Source organism: Salvelinus sp. IW2-2015, linkage group LG2 (genome assembly GCF_002910315.2).
Source record: "Salvelinus sp. IW2-2015 linkage group LG2, ASM291031v2, whole genome shotgun sequence".
Classification (NCBI taxonomy): Eukaryota; Metazoa; Chordata; class Actinopteri; order Salmoniformes; family Salmonidae; genus Salvelinus; species Salvelinus sp. IW2-2015.
This window is the reverse complement of record NC_036839.1, coordinates 1626608-1652082: the sequence shown is the minus strand read 5'-3', so window position 1 is coordinate 1652082 and position 25475 is coordinate 1626608. Positions and strand designations below refer to the sequence as shown.

At 41.2% G+C, this 25475-nt stretch overlaps 1 protein-coding gene across 1 annotated transcript in view; it reads left to right on the top strand.

The window, feature by feature from the left end:
- LOC111973065 (Krueppel-like factor 12) overlaps positions 1 to 25475 on the top strand; it is a 141898-nt gene that overhangs the window by 49679 nt on the left and 66744 nt on the right. The window contains exon 3 of the mRNA XM_024000238.2: positions 24108 to 24699. Coding sequence (XP_023856006.1) covers positions 24108 to 24699 — 592 coding nt within the window. The remainder of the gene's footprint in view (positions 1 to 24107; positions 24700 to 25475) is intronic.

Here is a 25475-nt window from a genome sequence, read left to right as displayed (position 1 = left end):
AGCTAACCAATACAAATGTATGTAAGTATCGAGGTAGTTTTGTGCCAACAAAAAAAGGGGTTAAATGTGTCCAAAAAACACATATTTCTTGAGCATTCTTATATCTCCTAGATATAGGACAGACGCATCAAAAACGTATTCCTTATGAAGTATTATTTGACTGTCTTTTTTTGCCATTCATGAATGTGTTATTCAGTGCATATCTGTGGGATAAAAAGTAAAGGCCAAATATGAAACTATTAGAGATTAATAAGAGAGGATGGACAAATAATATAACTGAAATGTAAATGTAAAAATGTAAGCAAGACATGACGATCAGCATGTGTGTAAGGAATTACGACAGGTGGCCGTTTTGCTTTTCTTTCCTCTCCTTACTTGGATGCAACTGAAACAAACTCAATTGAATCTTGTAGGCTAATATTTTCCACATCATTATTTCTCTCATTATAGAGTCCTCTCTACCCACTTTGAACAATATGATCTTGCATTGACATTGCCTTTTCACAAGGAAAGTACCGCAACAGGTCCTAACTGTATTGTTTGTTTTTGTTCTTATAATTCTGTATTGAACCAAATTTGCAAAAACACACCATGTTCCATAAAGTTGTCATGGAAAATATGAATGTTTTTCCAAATACCATTCAGCAACTGAGCAGTAAATCCGGCTGCATATTGAACGTTGAGATTGCCCGAAAGACCAGTCTCTTTGGCTAATGACAGGAGTGGCAAGGAGTGGAATGCTAGCCAAAAAGGCATGTACTCAGACTATGCTGCGTGTAGCTGGTTTAAAAAATCTGGAAAAAACAAAAGGTGCCCCACAGGGATCGATTCTTGATCTGGTTCTTTTCCCTATTTACATGAACAACATTGGTTTTCCTTTAAAAAATATTAACTTATCGATGCATTGCACTATTTTTGTAAAATAAGCCCTCTTGCATAAACTTCCATCTTACCTCATTGTTAACCTTCATATGTATAAGTTACCAGACCTGGACTCAGGGATGGCTAACCCTGGAGATCCCTTCAATCTCTAAAACTCCTTAAATTTGGTAGAGTTGGTATCACCAGGCCTTTTTAATGGAGAATGTGTTTCATATGTTTGTGTTTTGCTTTTCCTGTTTTGTGTTTGCTTTTCATGTATTGTGTGATTGATGTCTATATAGATATGTATAGTGTAGTTGTTGTTTGTTGATGTGTTCTGCAAAATAAACCATGGTCTCAGGATGACCCCCTGGCTAAATAAAGGTTAAATAAAAACAATTGAAAAAATGAGCATAGCTAAAATATTGTCCCAACATAACCTCCAATCCCCTATAGCCATTGTGGCTTTATATAGATCTGAACAGATTCGATAAGTGAGGCGAACAATCCAGCTAGCCAGGATGTGAAGTGAAGCTATAACCATAGTTGCATACACCTGTCCAGTCCATCACAATTGAGAGGAAATACATAAAGGAAAGGGCTTTAGTAGAGGCTTTGGGAAGATCTCAATGTAATAGTCCTCACGTCCTCTCTCCTCTCCCCACACATTGGATGAGAAATCCAGAGATCCCTCCCTTCTGACCTTCTCCTCCAATGGGATTTGAGAAGGAGACGAGAGAGGAGAGAGGATGTGAGGAATATGCAATTGTGACTCAGATCACTTGGTTGTACCTAAGTGATCTGAGTGAGTTACAGTGCATTTGGAAAGTTTTCAGACCCCTTCCCTTTTTCCACATTTTGTTACTTTACAGCCATATTCTAAAGTTAAATAATCAATTTTCCTCATTAATCTAAACACAATACCCCATAATGACAAAGCGAAAACAGGTACAAAAATTACTTTTGTTCATAAGTATACAGACCCTTTGTTATTAGACTCAAAATTGAGCTCAGGTGCATCCTGTTTCCATTGATCATCCTTGTTTTGTTTCTACAACTTGATTGGAGTCCACCTGTGGTAAATTCAATTGATTGGACTTGATTTGGAAAGGCACACACCTGTCTATTTAAGGTCCCACAGTTGACAGTGCATATCAGAGCAAAAAACCAAGGATGTGAACAACCCACACTGGCTTTGAAATGTTCTGATATCTCGCCCTAACTGACTGAGCTTCCCTTTTAACACACAAACTCAATCATTCAGGCATATGCATACAAGGCCGCACGCACACATGTAAACACACACACACAATCCAACACAGGCAGGCAGGCAGGCAGGCAGGCAGGCAGGCAGGCAGGCAAGCAGCGGGAGGAAAGGCAGGCAGGCAAGGCAGAGCAGGCAGGGCAGATCATTTAGACTGCAAAACATGGTCTTGATTTGTGGGGGCGTGGGGCCAAGGCTTTGCTGGAAATGGTCTGCCTCGTCAGAGAATTCACCCGCAAGGGGCAGGAAATCAGCCCAGCCTAACCAGTATCCCCCATAAAGACAATGAGATTAGGACAGAGCAGGTGGGTCCTGGAGGAGTCTTTTTGTGTGTGTGTTGTGTGTGTGTGTGTTGTGTGTGTGTGTGTGTGTGTGTGTGTTGTGTGTGTGTGTGTGTGTGTGTGTGTGTGTGTGTGTTGTGCGTTGTGCGCATGCATGCGTTTGTGTGTGCGGTGCACGTGTTGCGACATGCGTGCGTGTGTTGAACGATGTGTGTTTTTGTGAGAGAAACTGGGGGTGGCTGAGGTTTTCAAACATTTTCCATCTCAGATGGGTTGGGTTGAGATCCATACAAAAGCCTACATCAATATTTCAGTTTCTGTTTTTCACTTCTGTGAAACCTTATCCACTCTGTTATTTTGACCTTTTAAACCACAGCAATGTTTCCCCTTCTCTGAGTAATAATGAAGGAACCCCTGTCATTGCCTTTTGACTGTAGCAACTATTGGTTTTCAGAACTCCAATGCAGACGTGGCTTCAAATACTATTTACAATCTTTTAAATTCTTTCAGCGTTTGATTTAGTCTGCCTGGATTGACAGATTTGGTTTGCAGTTTTGCAAATATTCTATAGGTTCTATCCATTGTGCCAGGCAACCTCAATCAATCCCATCTAAAGTAATGATTTTAAATAGTATTTCAACCCAGATCTGATTTTCAGTGCTCCAATGTGTATAAAGTACATTGTTCTGAAAGTAGTAAAGTACATTGCTTTGACAGTTTAATGATCATGATTATTCAAACCAAAACACGTCCTATTCATTTGAAATAGAATATCTTTGGCTATCTCACATTTTCATTTTGTCCGGCCACTCGTAGGAAATATGGTAATATTGAAAGGAACAAATGCTTACAGTAGCCATCCAAAGCTGAATTAGCTTGCATTGGGAAAGAGAGGAGAGACAAGATTTCAAGGGCCGATGCCTCAGGGTACTTTGGCGCTTCTGTCATTCAGAAAACACACAACAATAGCCCGAGGGGCTATACAGTGCATTTGGAAGGGGGGGGTACTTGGATGGGATCCGTCTCCATCCACTGAATCTGCTTATACCTGCTATAAGCTGCTGCGGTGAAAGGAGGTTGAGGTACAGTGTTTTTTTCAAGACGAGGAAGAATTTTTTGAGCACTTGTTCTTATGAATTTGGCTATAAAGTCTGAATGGTGTGCGCTGAAAGCTATTATGACCCCATTTAGAAAAGCTAAGTCTCTCCTGAACACGCACAATTCCCTGTTTCCCTCACAGGCCGTGCAGGACTCGTTAGAAGGGAAGGTTGGCACCGGGCTCAAATTTGCACAAGGTGGCTGTCTGATAAAATTAATGGAACGCAATAGAAAAAATGAGACACAATTATTGCCTAATGTTCAGGGAAACACAAGGAAGGATCCTCTCAATACCTTTCTAAAGCATTTCATACTTCAAACCAAAAGTACTTCAAATTGAAATGTAGTCTACCTGATTTGCAGAATTTGTGTGTTATTTAGTGTGTAGATGTCACGATCGTTATAAGGAGTGGACCAAGATGCAGCGTGGTATGTTTCCATCCTTTTATTTTGGAAGAGAAACTCAAAGAAAAAACATTAAAGAGGAAAAAATCGAAACGTGAAGCTCAAAGTAGTGTTCGCAAGCAACTATACCTAGACAAGATCCCACAAAGCACAATGGGGAAATGGCTGCCTAAATATGATCCCCAATCAGAGACAACGATAAACAGCTGCCTCTGATTGGGAACCATACCAGGCCAACATAGATAATGAATCACCTAGATAACTCACCCTAGTCACTGTCACGCCCCAACCAACATAGAGAATAAACAGCTCTCTATGGTCAGAGCGTGACAGTTAAGTTTGGCATTAACCTGTTATGGCTGCAGCCCGTCGCCGGTACACCTATGACAACATCCAGCTCAAGTGCAGGGCGCGAAATTCAAAATCTATTTTTTTTTWATATTTAACTTTCACACATTAACAAGTCCAATACAGCATTTGAAAGATAAACATCTTGTCAATCCAGCCAACATGTCCGATTTTTTAAATGTTTTACAGAGAAAACACCACATATATTTATGTTAGCTCACCACCAAATAAAAAAGGAGGACAGACATTTTTCACAGCACAAGTAGGATGCAAGTAGCATGCACAAGCCAACCTAACTAACCTAGAACCAACCTAAATAACCTAGAAAAAACTACCTCAGATGACAGTCCTATAACATGTTACACAATAAATCTATGTTTTGTTCAAAAAATGTGCATATTTTAGCTATAAATCAGTTTTACATTACTGCTACCATCATAGCTACAGTCAGAAATCGCACGGGAGTAGCCAGAGAAAATACAGACACCAACGTCAACTACTAATTACAGATCATAAAACATTTCAGAACAATATATGGTGGATAGCTAATGAAAGACAAAGATCTTGTGAATAGAGCCAATATTTCCGATTTTTGAAGTGTTTTACAGCGAAAACACAATATATCGTTATATTAGCTTACTACAATAGCTAGCACACAGCAGCATTGATTCTAGTCAAACGGTAGCATAGCACAGTTCGACAGATATATGAAAAAGCATCCCAAATTGGGTCCTTATCTTTGTTGATCTTCCATCAGAATGTTCTCCAAGGGGTCCTTTGTTCAGAAACGTCTTTATTTCGATCCAGAACGAACGATTTCCCTCTTGAATTAGCAAGCACACTGGCAGTGCGGCGCTAACCTCCCATCTTGACAAAATTCTTGCGTCGCATCACGTCTAAAGTCCAGAATAAATTTCAATAATATAATTAAACTATATTGAAAAAACATACTTTAGGATGATATGTGACATGTATCAAATAAAATCGAAGCCAGAGATCATATTCACCTTTAACGAGTGTTTTCCAGGAGCCGAGTCCAGGTCCTACTTCGCGCCCAGAAAAATAAATAAAGTGCGCACGTCTCACTCCAAGAGGTTGTGTTCAATCCCAGGACGAGAGATTCAAGTCATTTCTGCTCTCACTTCCGCATGACACCCAGAGGAAGGCGTATGACGTGTTTCTACAGTCCTAAGTGACATGCCCTTTTATAGACAAGGTCTTGAAGAGCGACATCGATTTTGGAAATCTCACTTCCGGATAGGAAATGGCTGTAAAAATAGTTCTGTTCCACTTAGAGAAATAATTAAAACGGTTTTAGAAACTAGAGACTGTTTTCTATCCAATAGTAATAATAATATGCATATTGTAAGAGCAAAAATTGATTAACCTCTAACGAGCCTCTACCCCGGTCCGGAGCACCCCCCATCCCCCCACACACTGATTAGCATAGCTAGATAGCTTCACAAGTAGATAGTAGCATCTAAATATCATTAAATCACAAGTCCAAGACACCAGATGAAAGATACAGATCTTGTGAATAAAGCCACCATTTCAGATTTTTAAAATGTTTTACAGGGAAGACAAAATATGTAAATCATTAGCTAAACACGTTAGCAAAATACACCACTATTCTAACTCCATCAGTTCTTACTCCTCAGGTGCTATCACCAATTCGGCTCAACTAAGATATTGATATCCACTAACCAAGAAAAAACCTCTTCAGATGACAGTCTGATAACATATTCATGGTATAGGATAGTTTTTGTTAGAAAAAAGTGCATATTTCAGGTAGAAATCACAGTTTACAATTGCACCGACCATCACAAATCGACTAGAATTACTAGATAGAGCAACGTGTATGACCAATTTACTCATCATAAAACATTTCATAAAAATAGACAAAGCATAGCAATGGAAAGACCCAGTTCTTGTGATTTCAGACCATATTTCAGATTTTCTAAGCGTTTTTCAGCGAAACACAAATAAATCGATAAGTTAGCATACCACATGTGCAAACCTTACCAGAGCATCGATTCCAGCCAAAGACGCTATAACGTAATCACCGCCAAAATATATTAATTTTTTCACTAACCTTCTCAGAATTCTTCCGATGACACTCCTGTAACATCATTTTACAATATACATATACAGTTTGTTCGAAAAGGTGCATATTTAGCCATACAAAACCGTGGTTACACAATAAAAATACTAGGAAATCAAGCCTCAAATGTCTGACGTCATCTATCAGAGTGATCTAGTTTAATGAAAGCTAATCATATACTTGACTAAAAATACAGGTTGACAGCAATCGAAAGACAAATTAGTTCTTAATGCAACCGCTGATTTACATTTTAAAAATTATCCTTACTTTTCAATACAGGGTTGGCCAAGTGAAGCTATACCAAACAAAATGGCGAAATATGCGTTTAAAATATTTCGACAGAAACACGATTTATCATATTAAATATTGCTTACTTTGAGCTGTTCTTCCATCAGATTCTTGGGCAATGTATCCTTTCTATGTTATAAACGTCTTTTGGTCGATAGATGTCCTCTGTCCTTCGAAATATCCACTAACGATCGAACGGGACCCCAAAACGTGTCCAAACTTTCAGAGTGCACAACAAAGAAATTCCTCAAAATCGCACTAAACGGATATAAATTGCTATAAAACGGTTCAAATTAACTACATTATGATGTTTTTAACAACTATAACGACTGAAAACATGACGGAGAAATATTGCTGGTTAGACAACGATTTGGAACGAGGCAAGTCCGATGGCCTTCACGCTTCAGGCGCACGACGAGAAAGGGCGGTCCCTAAACATTTGTGGTTTTATAATGGCTGGGATTGTGCAATAGATTTCATTCAAAACGTGATGACGTACAGACACCAGAGGAAGACGTAGGCAGTGTCGGTTTCTTCATAGCATTCACTGTCGCCTTAAAACAGACCCCAGATCAGGGGTAAAAATTTCTGAAATCTGAACCCTGTCATGAAAAGTGCTGTAGAAATGTTCTGTACCACTCAGAGACAAAATTCCAACTTCTATAGAAACTAGAAGGTGTTTTCTATCCAATAATAACAATAATATGCATATTGTTACGATCAAGAATTTAGCACGAGGCAGTTTAATTTGGAGACCCAAATATGCTAATGCGGAACAGCACCCCCTATAGTTGCAAGAAGTTAAGAGGCCGTTTGAAAATTGGCACATATTTTCCAGTTTTTCAATACGCCCCCTGCAGCCATAACAAGTTTTAAGGCCAAATTCAAAGGTTTCAGTTTAATTTCAAAGTTTCAGAAAATACTACATTTCTCAGAGGCCTTCAAAAAAAGAAGCCAAACAACTGAAATTGTTAGTAGAAATATAATTGGCTATTCTAGGCACTAAGGTTAAAAAATTGCATATGAATATTGTTTCCAGAGAAAAGTGATATTGTCAAGGCACAAGGCGAGACCCAATTACAGACACAGGAGACAGATGGTTGGAGTCTTACCATGTTTATTAATCCAAAGGGGAATGGTCATGGACAGGTCATGGTCATGGACAGGCAAAAAGGTCAAAACCAGATCAGAGTCCAGGAGGTACAAAGTTGCAGATAGGCTCGTGGTCAAGACAGGCAGAATGGTCAGGCAGGCAGGTAAAAGTCCAGAAACAGGCAAGGGTCAAAACCGGGAGTACTAGAAAAAGGAGAATGCAAAATGCAGGAGAACGGGAAAAACGCTGGTTGAAACACAGGGATAAATACACTGGGGAAAATTTCTACTTCCTGTCAGGTGAACTGTTGTGTCCTCACCTTTGATCTGATCATTTCACAATTTCTTCTGTTAGGGCCAAATTTGAATGTTTCTATGTGGCCAATTTTCACAAGTGTAAAGGGTTAAAAAGCCATATACACTACCTGTCAAATCTTTTAGAACACCTACTAATTTGAGGGTTTTTCTTCATGTTTACTTTAGAATAATAGCGAAGACATCAAAACTATGATATAACACATATGGAATCATGTAGTAACCAAAAAAGTGTTAAACAAATCTAAATATATCTGGAGGTGTGTTGGGTCATTGTCCTTTTGAAAAACAAATGATAGTCCCACTAAGCGCAAACCAGATGGGATGGCGTATCGCTGCAGAATGCTGTGGGAGCCATGCTGGTTTAGTGTGCCTTCAATTCTAAATACATCACTGACAGTATCAACAGCAAAGCACCCCCACACCATCATACCTCCTCCTCCATGCTTTACGGTGGGAACCACACATGAGGAGATCATCGGTACATCTTCTCTGCATCTCACAAAGACACGGAGTTTGGAACCAAATATCTCAAATTTAGACTCAACAGACCATAGGACAGATTTCCATTGCTCCTGTTTCTTGGCCCAAGCAAGTCTGTTCTTCTTATTGGTTTCCTTCAGTAGTGGTTTCTTTGCAGAACTTTGAGCATGAAGGCCTTATTCACACAGTCTCCTATGAATAGTTGATGTTGAGATGTGTCTGTTACTTGAACTCTGTGAAGCATTTATTTGGGCTGCAATTTCTGAGGCTGGTAACTCTAATAAATGTATTCTCTGCAGCAGAGGTAACTCTGGGTCTTCCTTTCCTGTGGTGGTCTTCATGAGAGCCAGTTTCATCATTGCGCTTGATGTTTTTGCGACTGCACTTGAAGAAACTTGAAACGTTCTTGAAATGTTCCGGACTGACTGACCTTCATGTCTTAAAGTAATGATGGACTGTTGTGTTTCTTTGCTTATTTGACCTGTTCTTGCCATAACTTGGACTTGGTCTTTTACCAAATAGGGCTATCTTCTGTATACCACCCCTACCTTGTCACAACACAACTAATTAGCTAAAACGCATTAAGAAGGAAAGAAATTCCACAAATTAACATTTAACAAGGCACACCTGTTAATTGAAATGCATTCCAGGTGACTATCTCATCAAGCTTGTTGAGAGAATGCCAAGAGTGTGCAAAGATATCATCAAGGTAAATGGTGGCTACTTTGAACAATCTAAAATCTAAAATATATATTTTTTTGTTTAACACTTTTTTGGTTACTACATGTTTCCATATGTGTTATTTCATAGTTTTGATGTATTCGCTATTACTCTACAATGAAATAGTAAAAATAAGAAAAACCCTGGATGGTAGGTGTGTCTGTATATATATATATATATATATATATATATTATATAATATATATAATATATATATATATATTATTAGTGCTTTCGGAAAGTATTCAGACCCCTTGACTTTTCCGATTTTGTGACATTTCAGCCTTATTCAAAAAAGGATTTAAATAATTCCCTCACCAGCTTACACACAATACCCCATAATGACAAAGTGAAAACAGGTGTTTAGAAATTTTTGCAAATGTATTAAAAATTAAAAACAGAAATACCTTATTTACATAATTATTCAGACCCTTTGTTATGAGACTCGAAATTTAGCTCAAGTGCATCCTGTTTCCATTGTTTCTACAACTTGATTGGAGTCCACCTGTGGTAAATTCAATTGACTGGACATGCTTTGGAAAGGCACACACCTGTCTATATATTTTCCCACAGTTGACAATGGATGTCAGAGCAAAAACCAAGCCACGAGCTTGAAGGAAATGTCCGTAGAGCTCCGAAACAGGATTGTGTCAAGGCACAGATCTGGGGAAGCATACCAAAACATTTCTGCAGCATTGAAGGTCCCCAAGAACACAGTGGCCTCCATCATTCTGAAATGGGAGAAGTTTCGAACCACCAAGACTCTTCCTAGAGCTTGCCGCCCGGCCAAACTGAGCAATCAGGGGACAAGGGCCTTGGTCAGGGAGGTGAGAGTTCCTCTGTAGAGATGGGAAAACCTTTCAGAAGGACAACCATCTCTGCAGCACTCCACCAAACAGGCCTTTATGGTAGAGTGGCCAGAAGTAAGCCACTCCTTAGTAAAAAGCACAGGAAGAGCCACTGGGAGTTTGCTAAAATGCACCTGAAGACTATCAAAGCATGAGAAACAAGATTCTCTGGTCTGATGAAACCAAGATTGAACTCTTGGCCTGAATGAAAAAGCGTCAAGTCTGGAGGAAACCTGGCACCATCCCTACAGTGAAGCATGGTGGTGGCAGCATCATGCTGTGGGACTGGGAGACTAGTCAATATTGAGGGAAAGATGAACAGAGCAAAGTACAGAGAGATCATTGATAAAAGCCTGCTCCAGAGCACTCAGGATCTTACACTGTGGCGATGGTTCACCTTCCAACAGGACAATGACCCTAAGCACACAGCCAAGACAATGCAGTAGTAGCTTCGGGACAAGTCTCTGAATGTCCTTGAGTGGCCCAGCAAGAAGCCCGGACTTGAACCTGATCGAACATCTCTGGAGAGACCTGAAAATAACTGTTCTGCGACGCTCCCCATCCAACCTGTCAGAGCTTGAGAGGATCTGCAGAGAAGTATGGGAGAAACTCCCCAAAAACAGGCGTGCCAAGCTTTCTCTCGTACCACCAGTTCTGGTTATACCGCACGTGCACAGACCCATAGAGATGTATAGAGGTCAATAACTTGTTACTAGATGGTGAAGCCCTCTATTGGCTTCGCTACCACAGAAGCGTTCAATGGCAGAGATCAGTGGTGCGCCCTCTAACCATTTTTATGGACAGCAGCTGTCATGACATTTCTCTAAACAGCCTTTCTCTGCTCGCTCGACAACTAAATGAGGAGACAAGTCGAGATTGGATCGTGGAAACAGGCGCCCGGTAGAGACATGATTCTGAAAGTAACGCGCGCGTTACTTGACAAAGTAACTATATATTACATTATATTACCCAGTTTTAAAAAGTAATGTGTTATATTACTAATTACTCATGAAAAGTTATCTGATTGTGTAACACGTTACTTTTGTAACTCGTTACCCCCCGCACTACATAGGAGGCAATGAGGAAAATTTGAATTTATTTGGAATTTCTGTTTACTTTCTGAATTGACTGAATTTAAAAGGAATTGACCCCAACCCTGATGGCTGTATTAGATATACCTGTATTTTTTATTCTATCAAGGAAGAGAAAGGTGAGCCTAATGTTCCACAGTCATCAGTTTAATTCATGTTTGACCCGCAGATATCTTTCTGGTATCCTCGTAATCATATTCATAGAGTAAGATAATTTGTCAACTATAATCATAGTGAACTCCCTCTGTTAATTGGAAATTGCAATCTATCGACTTTGTCTTGTGGTGTAGGCAATATTCATGTCATGATTCACGCAAGGTCAAGAACTTCCTGATATGAATTGATGCATCGACGTCAGTACGTGATGTAATGCATTGTTTACAACTGGTTATCGACGTTAAACTGTCATGCTCCCTATTACACATGGACGTACACATTCCTTTCCGAATTGCTTGGTAGACGTTATGGTAATACACCAATACGTGTAGTCATCTGGCCCTGAACAGTTGAACTCTGACCTTACACTCCTGACCCCCAGCTGACCCCTGCCAGAGTTGAGAGGTCAGAGGTCAGTGTATCTCATGGCTCGGGGGAGGGCTGCTGGCTGACCCCAAGCTGAGTTCCACGTGGAGAAGCTCCTCTCTGCTGCTGATTTACTAGGTTGTAACATTTCCTGTCGGGCTGAAAATGATTGTACTTAGTCTGGATTAAAAACATTACCACCTCCCCTCCCAACAGTAATTCACTATAGATCCACAACATTACAGGTAGTGAAAGAAGTGCAGCGCAGAGGAGCAACTCTTCCCTCAGACTTAATGATCTGTTTCTTCATGATTAGTAGAGCATGTCCAGCAGTTCCCTCTCCCCCTGATGGATTGGCTGAGTCCCAGCCAGAGACTCCTGAACACGATACAATTAGCTACCAGAGAGACTGGCTCTGTTGTTGTGAATACTATATAGGACTCTGGTTGGTGTGTATGTTGCATGGACAAGCTACAGTATACTTACACACTACAGTAACACTATACATAAGTACTGTATTTAAGTATACAATACAAGTTTAATCATAACTGTCATGATTAATGATTGTGCATTAATGCACAACTAAATATATGAATTATAATACAGGTCATTAACCCATTTAATCCAATCGGTCACAAAAGTGAAAAATAATTTATGTTGTACTTTGTATTAGTATTTATTAGGGATCCTGCCAAAGCAGCAGCTACTATTACAGGGGTCCAAACATATTAAAGCACTTACATTACATATAAAACAAAAGATAAAACAGTGCATCATATAACATTAACAATATTACACCACTACTGTACATATCTACGTTACAAAATGTTTACAAAGCCTTGCAAAAGTATTTGTCCCCCTTGGTGTTTTTCTTTTTTGTTGCATTACCACCTGTAATTTAAATGTATTTTATTTTGGGATTTCATGTAATGGACAAATTGGTGAAGTGAAATTAAGAAAATAACTTGTTTAAAAGATTTCCCAAAAAATTTAAACGGAAAAGTGGTGCGTGCATTTGTATTCACCCCCTTTGCTATGAAGCCCCTAAATAAGATCTGGTGCAACCAATTACCTTCAGAAGTCACATAATTAGTTAAATAAAGTCCAACTGTGTGCAATGTAAGTGTCACATGATCTGTCACATGATCTCAGTGTATAGATACACCTGTTCTGAAAGGCCCAGTCTGCAACACCACCAAGCAAGGGCCACCACCAAGCAAGCGGCACCATGAGACCAAGGAGCTCTCCAAACAGGTCAGGTACAACGTTGTAGAGAAGTACAGATCAGGGTTGGGTTATAAAAAAATATCTGAAACTTTGAACATCCCACAGAGCACCATTAAATCCATTATAAAAAAAGTGAAAGAATATGGCACCACAGCAAACCTGCCAAGAGAGGGCCGCTCACCAAAACTCATGGACCAGGCAAGGAGGGCATTAATCAGAGAGGCAACATATGTTGTAAGGCAACAAAATAGGAAAAATGGCAAGGGGGGTGAATACAATTTGGTCTGTAATACAAAACCTGGTCTGTAAGAATATTTCGCTGAAGTACAAGTGTAGCTGAAGCACAAACCTGGTTTGTCTGAATTCTGAGGCTTGGGCACTGGGGTTGTTTTATATGAATATGGTCATGGATTTACCTTGGTTAAATGAGTAATGGAGAGTGGGTGCACAAGACTCATACAGGTAAAAGGGTCCTAGATGGATGTATATTGCCAATTAAATTCCTTCCTGGCAAGTTTGTGGTAGGAACAAAAATGAATGGGTCTGGGGCACATGTGTTATACTACTGTACTATGAGTTTATCTATGAAAGTATTAGTGTACACAGGCCAGAGGTCACAGGACTAAGATAAGCAATTAACAGGGTTGGGGTGTGCAGCGAATAGCTGGAAATAGGATACTGTTGGTGACTTGAGGGATACAGGACTAAGGAAATCAGGACTGAGATAGGCAAGGAACTTGGATGAGGTCTATTGGCAAAGGAATAGGGCATTTAGGGTTAGGATATGAGTGCACTGGTTCTTGATTTTATCAATATTAGGGTGTGGGTCTTAAGGTTAGGGCATGGGGGTGGCAGGGCTGGGGTATGTGGGTAATTGGGTGTACATGTGTATGTGTAAGTGGGCACATAGATATTGGGGCTGAGGAATAGGAATGTCTGTTAATTTTATTATAGGCAGAGCACTGTATGCTCACCGGTCACAATTGTGACTGTAAATAAAACTTTTTTACATAATCTTTTATATTTTTTAAAAAGTCATAGGGATTACATGTTAGGGTTACTAATGGCATGAGATTTGCATAGTGGCATGTCCGGGAAAAATTCCGTGAACAAATGGATTAATTATGAACATAATAAAATACCATTTATAATAGCTTGTTCATTAAAGTTATTATACAGTGTAACCAAGTATACTTCTATACCAGTGTATGTTATCCACACAAAGCCTAATTTATGAGGTCATTTTTTACTGTTGGTGTCCTATGTTTGTATTCATAAAGCCTTTTTAACACCTGCATAATTTGCCGTTGATCATAACTATTAATAACTTTAAATGACAAATGTTATAATGTGTTATATAGCTGTTATAAAGGTTCTATGAATGCTTAAGGGAAAGGGGTCAGTTGAACATCTGAATGCCTTCAACTGAAATGTGTCTCACGCATTTAACCCAACTTCTCTGAATGAGAGAGGTGCGGGAGGCTGCCTTAATCGACATACACGTCTTTGGTGCCCGGGGAACAGTGGGTTAACTGCCTTGCTCAGGGGCAGAACGACAAATTTTTACCTTGTCAGGTTGGGGATTCGATCCAGCAACCTTTTGGTTACTGGCCCAATGCTCTAACCACTAGGTAAAGTGTTATCTTATTCGTAACAGGTGACTGATAATTACAATGGATAGTTTGCAGCTATGGATTTTATAAATGACTATCAAAATTATTCATGCGCATGTTTTTTTGGTAGATTTACTTTTTTTACGGCTCCAAAGAGTGCCTTTCATGCAGCCAAGTTCAGAGAGTCTTGTCTATTGACAGCAGCAGGCGACAGTGGAGATGGATAGTTACGTTAAGATAAACAGTGTTATGAAATGCTTCTGGACCAACAGAACAGCGTGTCTTAGAGGCCTGGGATGTGTTAAGTATGGGGTGCGTGGAGGGACACACTGAACCACCAGCATTGGCCTTAAGAGGGCTGGGACAGAGGGAAAGAGGGAGAGAGAGAGCAGGAAATTGGGCCCATATGTTGTTTTTCCACCATCACAAAAGGAGCTTTAGGAGAGATATGATAGGAACTAATAGAGCTGTGTTGCTGTGGGAGGTATAGAAACCAGGAGGGAGAGAGACAAATGCTAGGTGAGAGGGAAAGGTGGAGGAAGAGGGGGAGAGAATGGGGGGTTGGAAATAGTCAGGAGAAAGAGGGTCCAGAAGAACGAATGAGAGATAATCACAATAAGAGACGATAAGAGCCAGGGCAGAGAGAGAAAGTAACAAATGCCAGTAAAAAGAGAGAAGAGACATCTCTGTCTATGACATCATATTTACGGCAAATTAATCATTTGGGGAGTTGACGGCTTCCATGAGCCAGAGGATATTACTATGTTAATAGCGGATCTATAGCGGACAACTTCCGGTGAAATTACAGAGCGCCAAATTCTAATTAAATTACTATAAATATTAAACTTTCATGAAATCACAAGTGCAATACATCAAAATAAAGCATAACTTGTTGTTAATCCAGACGCCATGTCAGATTTCAAAAATGATTTATGGCGAAAGCAAACCATGCGATTTATCTGAGGACAGCGCCCAGCACACAAATGCATAACAAATCATTTTCAACCAGGGAGTTGCGACACGAAAGTCAGAAATAGTGATATAATATAAGCCTTACCTTTGAAGATCTTCTCCTGTTGGCACTCCAAAAGGTCCCAGTTACATTACAAATGGTCATTTTGTTCGATAATGTCCTTCTTTATATCCATAAAAACTCAGTTTATCTGGCGCGCTTCAGTCAATAATCCACTCGGTTTCCCTCCTTCAAAATGAATCCCAGACGTTACCAATAAACTTATCCAAACAAGTCAATCAACATTTATAATCAAACCTTAGGTACCCTAATACGCAAATTTAAGACGGAGAATCGTTATTGTCTTTACCGGAGAAAAATACCAAAGAACGCGCTCTCATTCACACGCTTGGAAACACTACAGCCAAAATGGGAGCCACCTAGAAAAACTACAATTTCTGGCTCATTTTTCCAAAAACCAGCCTCTTTCTAAAGACTGTTGACATCTAGTGGAAGCCCTAGGAACTGCAATCGGGGACAATTTCGCCCTATTATAAAAGTGCCAGCCATTGAAATCAGAGGAAGGATGAAATTTTTGGGGGGGGGGATGGTTTGTCCCCAAGGTTTTGCCTGCCATTTCAGTTAGGTTTTATCCACAGACATTATTTTAACAGTTTTAGAAACTGTAGAGTGTTTGCTATCCAAATTTACCAATTATATGCAAATCCTAGCTTCTGAGCCTGAGTAGCAGGCAGTTTACAATGGGCACGCTTTTCATCCGGATGTCAAAATACCGCCCCCAATCCCAAAGAAGTTAACAAACTATAGTTTGGGAAAGTCGGTTAGGACATCTACTTTGTGCATGACACAAGTAATTTTTCCAACAATTGTTTATAGACAGATTATTTCACTTATGATTCACTGTATCACAATTCCAGTGGGTCAGAAGTTTACATACACTAAGTTGACTCTGCCTTTAAACAGCTTGGAAAATTCCAGAAAATGATGTCTAGGCTTTAGAAGCTTCTGATAGGCTAATTGACATAATTTGAGTCAATTGGAGGTGTACCTGTGGATGTATTTCAAGGCCTACCTTCAAAATCAGTGCCTCTTTGCTTGACATCATGGGAAAATCAAAATAAATCAGCTAAGACCTCAGAAAAAAATGGTAGACCTCCACAAGCCTGGTTCATCCTTGGGAGCAATTTCCAAATGCCTGAAGGTACCACACTCATCTGTACAAGCAATAGTACGCATGTGTAAACACCATGGGACCACGCAGCCGTCATACCGCTCAGGAAGGATACACGTTCTGTCTCCTAGAGATGAACGTATTTGGTGCGAAAAGGGCAAATCAATCCCAGAACAACAGCAAAGGACCTTGTGAAGATACTGGAGGAAACAGATACAAAAGTATCTATACCCACAGTAAAACAAGTTCTATATCGACATAACCTGAAAGGCCACTCAGCAAGGAAGAAGGTACTGCTCCAAAACCGCCATAAAAAAGCCAGACTACAGTTTGCAACTGCATATGGGGACAAAGATCATACGTTTTGGAGAAATGTCTTCTTGTCTGATGAAACAAAAATAGAACTGTTTGGCCATAATGACCATCGTTTTGTTTGGAGGAAAAAGGGTGAGGTGTCACGCCCTGACCTTAGTATTCTTTGTTTTATTTATTTATTTTGGTTAGGTCAGTGTGTGACATGGGTGATTTATATGTTTTTATCCTGTCTAGGGTTTTTGTATGTTTATGGGGTTGTTACCAGTCTTGGGGTTTTGTATGTCTATGGTTGCCTAGATTGGTTCTCAATTAGAGGCAGATGTTTATCGTTGTCTCTGATTGGGAACCTTATTTAGGCAGCCATATTCCTTGAGTATTTCGTGGGTGATTATTTATGTCTATGTTTAGTTGCTTGTGACAGCACTATGATTATATAGCTTCACGTTCGTTTTGTTGTTTTTGTATTGTTCATTCCGTGTTCTTTCTTTATTAAAAGAAGATGCATTCAAATCACGCTGCGCTTTGGTCTCATCGCTATAACGAACGTGACAGGAGGCTTGCATCCCAACCGTGAAGCACTGTAGTGGAAGCATCATTTTGTGGGGGTGCTTTGCTGCAGGAGGGACTGGTGTACTATGTTAGTCACATTACACCTAACCTCATTTCCAGACACTTCTGCCCAAATATGCTGATAGTCTGGTGGCCCAACGCATCAAACTTGGCCTTCATTAGTTAGGGTTAGGTTTCAAATGACATTTGAAGAAGATACATTTTGAAAATGGTTAGGGGTTATCCATAATTATGACTTTTTCGCTGTGTTAAGTAGTGATGATGACAAATACTTTACTCTGTAAGGTCCCTCCTATAGACTATATGGTCACTCCCACTAAGGCCAACTTGAATGGTTGATATCCCAGGCTTATACGTATGTACTGTGAGTGCAATAGCTTAAGGACGACGTTACGCCAAGAAACACTTACCTTGATGAAAGACCCCAACCAAAAGATATTGAAAGTGTATTTTTTCTGGAACCAAGTTACATGTTCCTCAGAACACAAACACGAATACAACAAAAACTAGCCTTACCGCGCGGTGCTCTGCCCAGTCAGGTCTTTGACACATTCACCCACTCCATCGCTGAAAGATCAAGAAAAATGATGGCACCATTGTAACAGGTTGTAATCAAGCCCTGGTCTCCAGCATGGAAACAGAAGAGGAATACCTGGTGCGGTAGTCTCAGGTTGGACTACTCCAAATCAACTTGATTCTGACCCACACACACGCATGCAGCGCATGCACACACAGCACACACACACCACACACACACACACACACACACACACACACGCACACGCACGCACACGCACACGCACACGCACACGCGCACGCGCACGCGCACACACACAACACACACACACACACACACACACACACACACACACACACCACACACACACCACACACACACACACCACACACACAAAAGCAAGTTTGCAGGTCCATCAATCCATTTAAATACCTCGCACACCCTACAGTAACCTGCGAATCATGAGAGAACCTTCATCAATCAACAGGTTATTAACGTTCTATGTATTGACACTTCATGTAGTGTCCTGTAATATTAAGTTTGATGTGAGACACTTTCGGTCATTCATAACACATCCATAAAGACTTTATATCACATGACGCTGTACTTAATTTAAAGTCAGACCCCTTTGGTCATTTAAAATAAAATGTTATTGGTCGCATACACATGAACTCAGCAAAAAAAGAAACGTCCTCTCACTGTCAACTGCATTTATGTTCAGCAAACTTAACATCTGTAAGTATTTGTATGAACAGAACATGAACATAACAAGATTCAACAACTGATACATAAACTGAACAAGTTCCACAGACATGTGACTAACAGAAATGGAATAATGTGTCTCTGAACAAAGGGGGGGTCAAAATTAAAAGTAACAGTCAGTATCTGCTGTGGCCACCAGCTGCATTAATTACTGCAGTGCATCTCCTCGTGGACTGCACCAGATTTGCCAGTTCTTGCTGTGAGATGTTACCCCACTCTTCCACCAAGGCACCTGCAAGTTCCCGGACATTTCTGGGGGGAATGACCCTAGCTCTCATCCTCCAATCCAATAGGTTCCAGACATGCTCAATGGGATTTAGATCCGGGAAGAAAAGGAAAGTAATTCTGCTTTGAAAGTTGATCAACTTGTAACATCACTTTTGAGAAAAGGGCCTTTGAATATTTTGGTACCTACTGGAGAGCTCTCCTTTCTCTACACCCATTCAGCATCATTCACACACACTTAATCTTTAGCCCCCACCCAAACTCTGACCATTTTACTCCCCCTAGCAGAGCTGGTTAGGCATGTTATCCAGGGCATTGGTGACTGTAACTGTGCTGCTAGCAACAATTGAATTACTATTTTTTACTGACACTGGCCATATTCAACGGGTGTTGAGCGTTCATAAGTTCATCCATTGTTCTGCGCTCCGGCACACTCAGGCAAGAGTGCTCTGAAATCGGAGTAGATGGCCAGATTGAATTTACGAACTCACCCCAAATGGTTACTTGCATAGTGGAGTCTTTTGTTAACTTCTCTGTTCTACGGATCCCTTTTACGGGATAATTTCCCGAAACAACCGCTGAATTGCAGGGCGCAAAATATTATAAAAAATATTTATAATCAAGCAATCACAAGTGAAATATACCAAAACACAGTTTAGCTTGTTGTTAATCCACCTATCGTGTCAGATTTTGAAAATATGCTCTACAGCGAAAGAAATCCAACATTTTGTGAGTGTATCAATCAATGCTAGAACAGCTAGCCCCAAATTAGCATGGTCACGAAAGTCAGAAAAGCAATAAAATGAATCGCTTACCTTTGATAATCTTCAGATGTTTGCACTCACGAGACTCCCAGTTACACAATAAATGTTATTTTTGTTAGATAAATATGACTTTTATAACAAAGAAAACGCCATTAGGGTTGCGCGTTATGTTCAGAAAACTACAGCCTCGTTCCGGTCCTGAAAGGCAGAAGAAAATTCCCAAACGTATCAGATTCAAAAATAATACTAAAAATATTTATAATCATGCAATCACAAGTGAAATATACCAAAACACAGCTTAGCTTGTTGTTAATCCACCTATCGTGTCAGATTTTGAAAATATGCTTTACAGCGAAAGCAATCCAAGCGTTTGTGAGTGTATCAATCAATGCTAGAACAGCTAGCCTTAAATGAGCTTGGTCACGAAAGTCAGAAAAGCAATAAAATTAATCGTGGGAAACGCACACAAGCCAATCGTGAACAGCTTCAAAACAAATGTGTTGGAGAACAGACAGCCCTCACTCTGTGTCAGAGCTACATTCATCTAAAAGAAAAGGTGCGATACATTGGGGATCAACAGGATGGTTTCTCCCATACATTCACAAAGCATCTGAAGACAAACTTGGACTCACAGTGTCTGACAGGACAGAGAAATACATTGAGTACACAGTCTTTTTAAAGACTATGGACAAAGAGTTCTACAAATACAAGACACACAGCTGGGTAGCTCGTCTCCCGTTCAGAGTACCCAGGCCACCTCTCTCGAACAACCCCACACAGGCGCTCACCCGTCTCACCTCTGTACGCCATAGCCTGGACAAGAAGCCATAGATGCAAGAGCAGTTTGTCACCTTCATGGAGAAGATATCCGTAAACAACCATGCAGAGCCAGCACCTCCACTGAAAGGGGTCTACCATCCACAAAAGAGAGGTCAGATCATGGTGGTTTTCGACTTCAGTGCGCAGCAGTATGGTCTCTCCCTCAACAACGTGTTGCTCACAGGCCCAGAACTAAACAACAGTCCTCTGGGAGTTCTCATCCACTTTAGAATAGAAGCTGTAGCAATAATGGCAGATATCCAACAGATGATTCATTGTTTCGTGAAGATCACAGAATCTACCTGAGATTATATGGTACAGAGACAATAATGTCACAAAATACATAATCGTTACAGGATGAAGCTCCACATCTTCGGCAACATCCCCGTCTTCGGCAACATTCCATCTCCTGCCGTCGCCATCTACAGGCTCAGGTGAGCCGCTCAAGAAGGTGAGCAAGACCACGTAGAAGACACTCGACAGTTCGTGGAGAGACATTTCTATGTGGATGATGGGCTCAAGTCTCTGCCCATCGACCTGCTACGGAGAACACAAGCATCACTCGCGTAGTCAAACCTACAACTGCACAACATTTTATCAAACAGTGTGACTGTAATGGAGGCATTTCCCCCAGAAGACCACGCCAAGGGTGTAAAATATTTAGGCCTCGGAGGAGAAACCACACCCTTGCAACGCAGTCTTGATTTATGCTGGGAAATAGCAATAGACACCTTCACATTTGAAGTATCAGTGAGCAACAAACCATTCACACAGCGTGGAGTCCTGTCAAAGGTAAACAGCCTCTTCGACCCTCTCGGCCTGGGCAGGGCAGAGCCATACTGCGGGAACTCTCCTCAGACACTTGTGATTTGGATTCCCCCCCAAAAAGCTGAAAGAATGGGAAGCATGGAGGAACTCACTACAGGATCTGACGCAGCATTTTCCACGCACCTACACTAAGAACTCCCTCTCAATGTGCGTGTTTTCAGATCCAACAAAGCCATCGGTGTAGTGGCGTACATCAGAGCCGCTGATGAAGATGTACAAAGTGAAGTGGACTTTGTTTTGGGAAAAGCCAAGTTAACCCCTCAATCTGAGCACCCTAATCCGCCTCTAACTATGTGGAGAAGTGTTGGCAGTAGAAATGGCAGAGCTCATCCTCGAAGAAATAGACCTCTAACCAAACATTGTTAACTTCTGCGACAGTAAATTAGTCTTGGGATACAGATACAATGAGACTAAACACTTCTATGTGTATGTGCACAACATAGCCTGTCAATCAACACACCCGGAGCAGTGGCACTACAGAATACAATCCCACCGACCACGCCTCACCAGTACATCATGGTTCACGGGAGCAGCGTTCCTGGACAGAGCTAACCTAGCTCACCAGAGACACAAGTTTCCCTCAAGCTGGTCAGTCCAGACTTGGATGTTGAAATCCGCCCCAAGGTGTCATGCTACATCACTCAAGTTAAAGACAAACCACTCACCTCAGAGCCCTTCAAGCTCTTCTCCACCTGGAAATCCCTACTGAGAGCTGTTGCATTCTTCATTCATGTTGCTCGCTCTCTCAAGCCAGACACGATGGGCCAGCTGAACAAATGCAGAGGTTGGCATCAGTTCAGGTGCGCAAAGTGGAACTCAAGATTACTGCTCAGGGGACCACCAAGAAGTTCCTGAGATCCGTCTCAGAGGTCATACTCCTTTTAGCCAAAGAAGACTGGGGGTTTGCTAGGCTTTGAGTTATGTGTGTAACGTTCATCAATAGTGGCCTCTTTCCGACGCCAGACGGGGAGAATTCTGCCTTCTGGTGACATACAGTGGCTGTTTTGTGTGGCTGCAGCTAACGTGTGCTATGCTGTGCTACTGCTTTGCTGGTGGTAAAACAGGAAATTATGCAGTTCAGTCTTCTTTGTTGGAAACCTCTTGTTAAGCCTTCGTAAAGCATTGCCTGTAAGTACAAATCATTTCTAAGATGTTCATCTTTTAGTATTGTAAGTCTTTTCTGCAGGTCATGTTTTTCATGTTCCCTTGCTAGCCTAGCCTGCCTGTTAGGTGCTGTTTTGGAGCTAGCTTCTCTCTACATGTGATTTAAGTTAGCGTACATGTTATTTCGATACTAATCCTGTTTGGATCTATATTCAAGCAGGATACGTATGTTTTCTATGTACAGTTTAGGTCAGGTATTGTATTGTTCACTATGCGACTATGAAACATTGGTTAAGTTGTGCATTTCTATTGCCTTTCAATCTGTGCTGCTCCAATAATTTCATTTTTCTGTATTGTTACAGTTTTACACCATTTCAACTATGAACTGGAGATTTATGGAAAGCATATCCCTGACTCTGGTTCTTGATTGGAGTTTGGCTGGCTGTCAAATTATGGGTTCACACACCGTAAGGAGTGTTTTACCTTCAAATAATGAGGCATGTCTTACCTTGCTTTGAAGTAGTCTTGCGAAAATCTATCTGTAGAGACATGGAGGCAATTATTTGATAAAACTTCCTCATGCCATTAACCAGCATTTCTCTCCTGTTCTATTGGTTTTCATATCAACTTTCTTTTGTTGTCCGCAAGCCAAATGCACAATCTTCATTATAGTCGCCACCCATCATAGTTGTTGGTATTAGATTCCCCCTCTTTCTAAATTTCGAACAGAGATTTCTAATCTTTGTCACAGCTGCTCGCATTAGGTTTATAATGGTGTTTTCCGCGAATTGCATTTCGGCGAATGTTTGAAAATTATGTTTTATTAGCTGCTTCATATCAGGAGTAGCATGTTCAATAATAGGCTGTAGACTTTAGAACTGTAAGACGATAGGCGTGCTATTGTTGCAGGTTTCCATTAAGCGCTTCATGAAAAATGTCCGGTGCATGCATTGTATCAGAGAGGAGTAGGCAAGCGAGAGGTTTCACTCTCACCAAAATCTGTCCAAAATGAGCTCAATACATTTCTATGGGCATATTGTGGGACTAAGCTTGCCTCCTGCCTTCCTGCCTTGGGCGGGCAGAAAAATAAGCATTGTGACATTATATACAGATCTCTAATAGTATTTTCTGTTGGCCACTTCATTTTACTGTTTGGAAAAGATGTAACCATTTGTTGACCGGTAAATGAGGGTTGGTTTCATCGGGAGCAAAATTTACTGAAATGTGCGTTCCTAAACACAACAAAATGCGGAATAAGTCCGTGGGGATGAATACCTTCTGAAGGCAGTGTATTGCTGCATATACAAATCCAAATAATGATATGTATATCATAGAGAACATGGATGTTTTGACAGGTTTCTTTTCCTCCTTCAATCCTCCAAAGATCAAAAGTGTGTCTCTTGGCAGAGTTTTATGGTATGCACGCCAAAGACACGGACATCACCTGACTAATATAGACGTTGAATAATTTATCTGATTTGTGTCTCTCTTCTCCTCTCTAGTCCCCCAAAGTACACCGCTACCCCACGATGGACGCCGTCCCCCTCCTCCTGAGCAAAGTCAAATCTGAACCTCCTGAGGACCTGCTCTCCCACGACCCCCACTTCCAGACGCAGACCGAGCCCGTCGACCTGTCAATCAACAAGCCGCGCCCCTCCCCCCCGTCCGTCACCTCCACCGCTTCTCCTGTCACTTCCGCTTTCTCTCCGTCCTCCATGTCTTCTTTATCATCATCCTCCTCCTCTCCGTCTGTCATCACATCTGCCTCATCTGTGCTCACACCCGGGCCCCTGGTGGCCCCTGGAGCCGGTGTCCAGGGTCATCATCATCATCATCATCATCATCAGCAGCAGTTTTTGCACATCCTGCACCCTGTGCCGCCGCCACCCTCCAGCCCCTTGAACCTGGGAGGGGTACAGGGCATAGGAGGAGGAGTAGGGGGAAAGATGGGGGGCCACCACCTGCATCGTATCCCTGTAGTGGTACAGTCACTGCCCCTTATGTACACCACGGCCGTGCGCTCACCCTCCAGCCTCCACAACAATGCCATCATGCTACCTCTGCTGGACAATCATAAGAGCCACCATAGCAAAGGTGAGACAAAAAGCAGGCTTGGTCTGTCTGTGTCTTTTCCTCTTTTCTCTCTCTCTCTTTATATACTGCATACACTGAACACAATTATGAACGCAACATGCAAAAATCTCAAAGACTACTGAGTTACAGTTCCTATAAGGAAATCAGTCAATTGAAATGAATTCATTATGCCCTAATTTATGGATATCACATGGCTGGGAATGTACATATGCATCTGTTGCTCACAGATTACTTTTTTTTTTAAGTAGGGGCGTGAATAAAAAAAAGCAGCCAGTATCTGTTGTGACCACCATTTGCCTCATGCAACGCGGCACATCTCCTTCACAAAGAGTTGATCAGGCTGTTGATTGTGGCCTTTGGAATGTTCTCCCACACCTCTTCAATGGCTGTGTGAAAGTTGATGGATATTGTCGGGAACTGCATCACGATGCTGTACACATCCAGAGCATTCCAAACATGCTCAATGGGTGACATGTCTGGTGAGTATGCAGGCCATGGGAAAACTGGCATATTTTCAGCTTTCAGGACTTGTTTATAGATCCTTGCGACAATGGGCCGTGCATTATCATGCTGAAACATGAGGTGATGAATGGCACGACAATGGGCCTCAGGACCTCGTCACGGTATCTCTGTGCATTCAAATTGCAATTGATAAAATGCAATTGTGTTCGTTGTCCGTAGCTTATGCCTGCCCATATCAAAACCCACCACCACTATGGGTCACTGTTCACAACGTTGACATCAGCAAACAGCCATACACGCTGTGCCAGTGACCA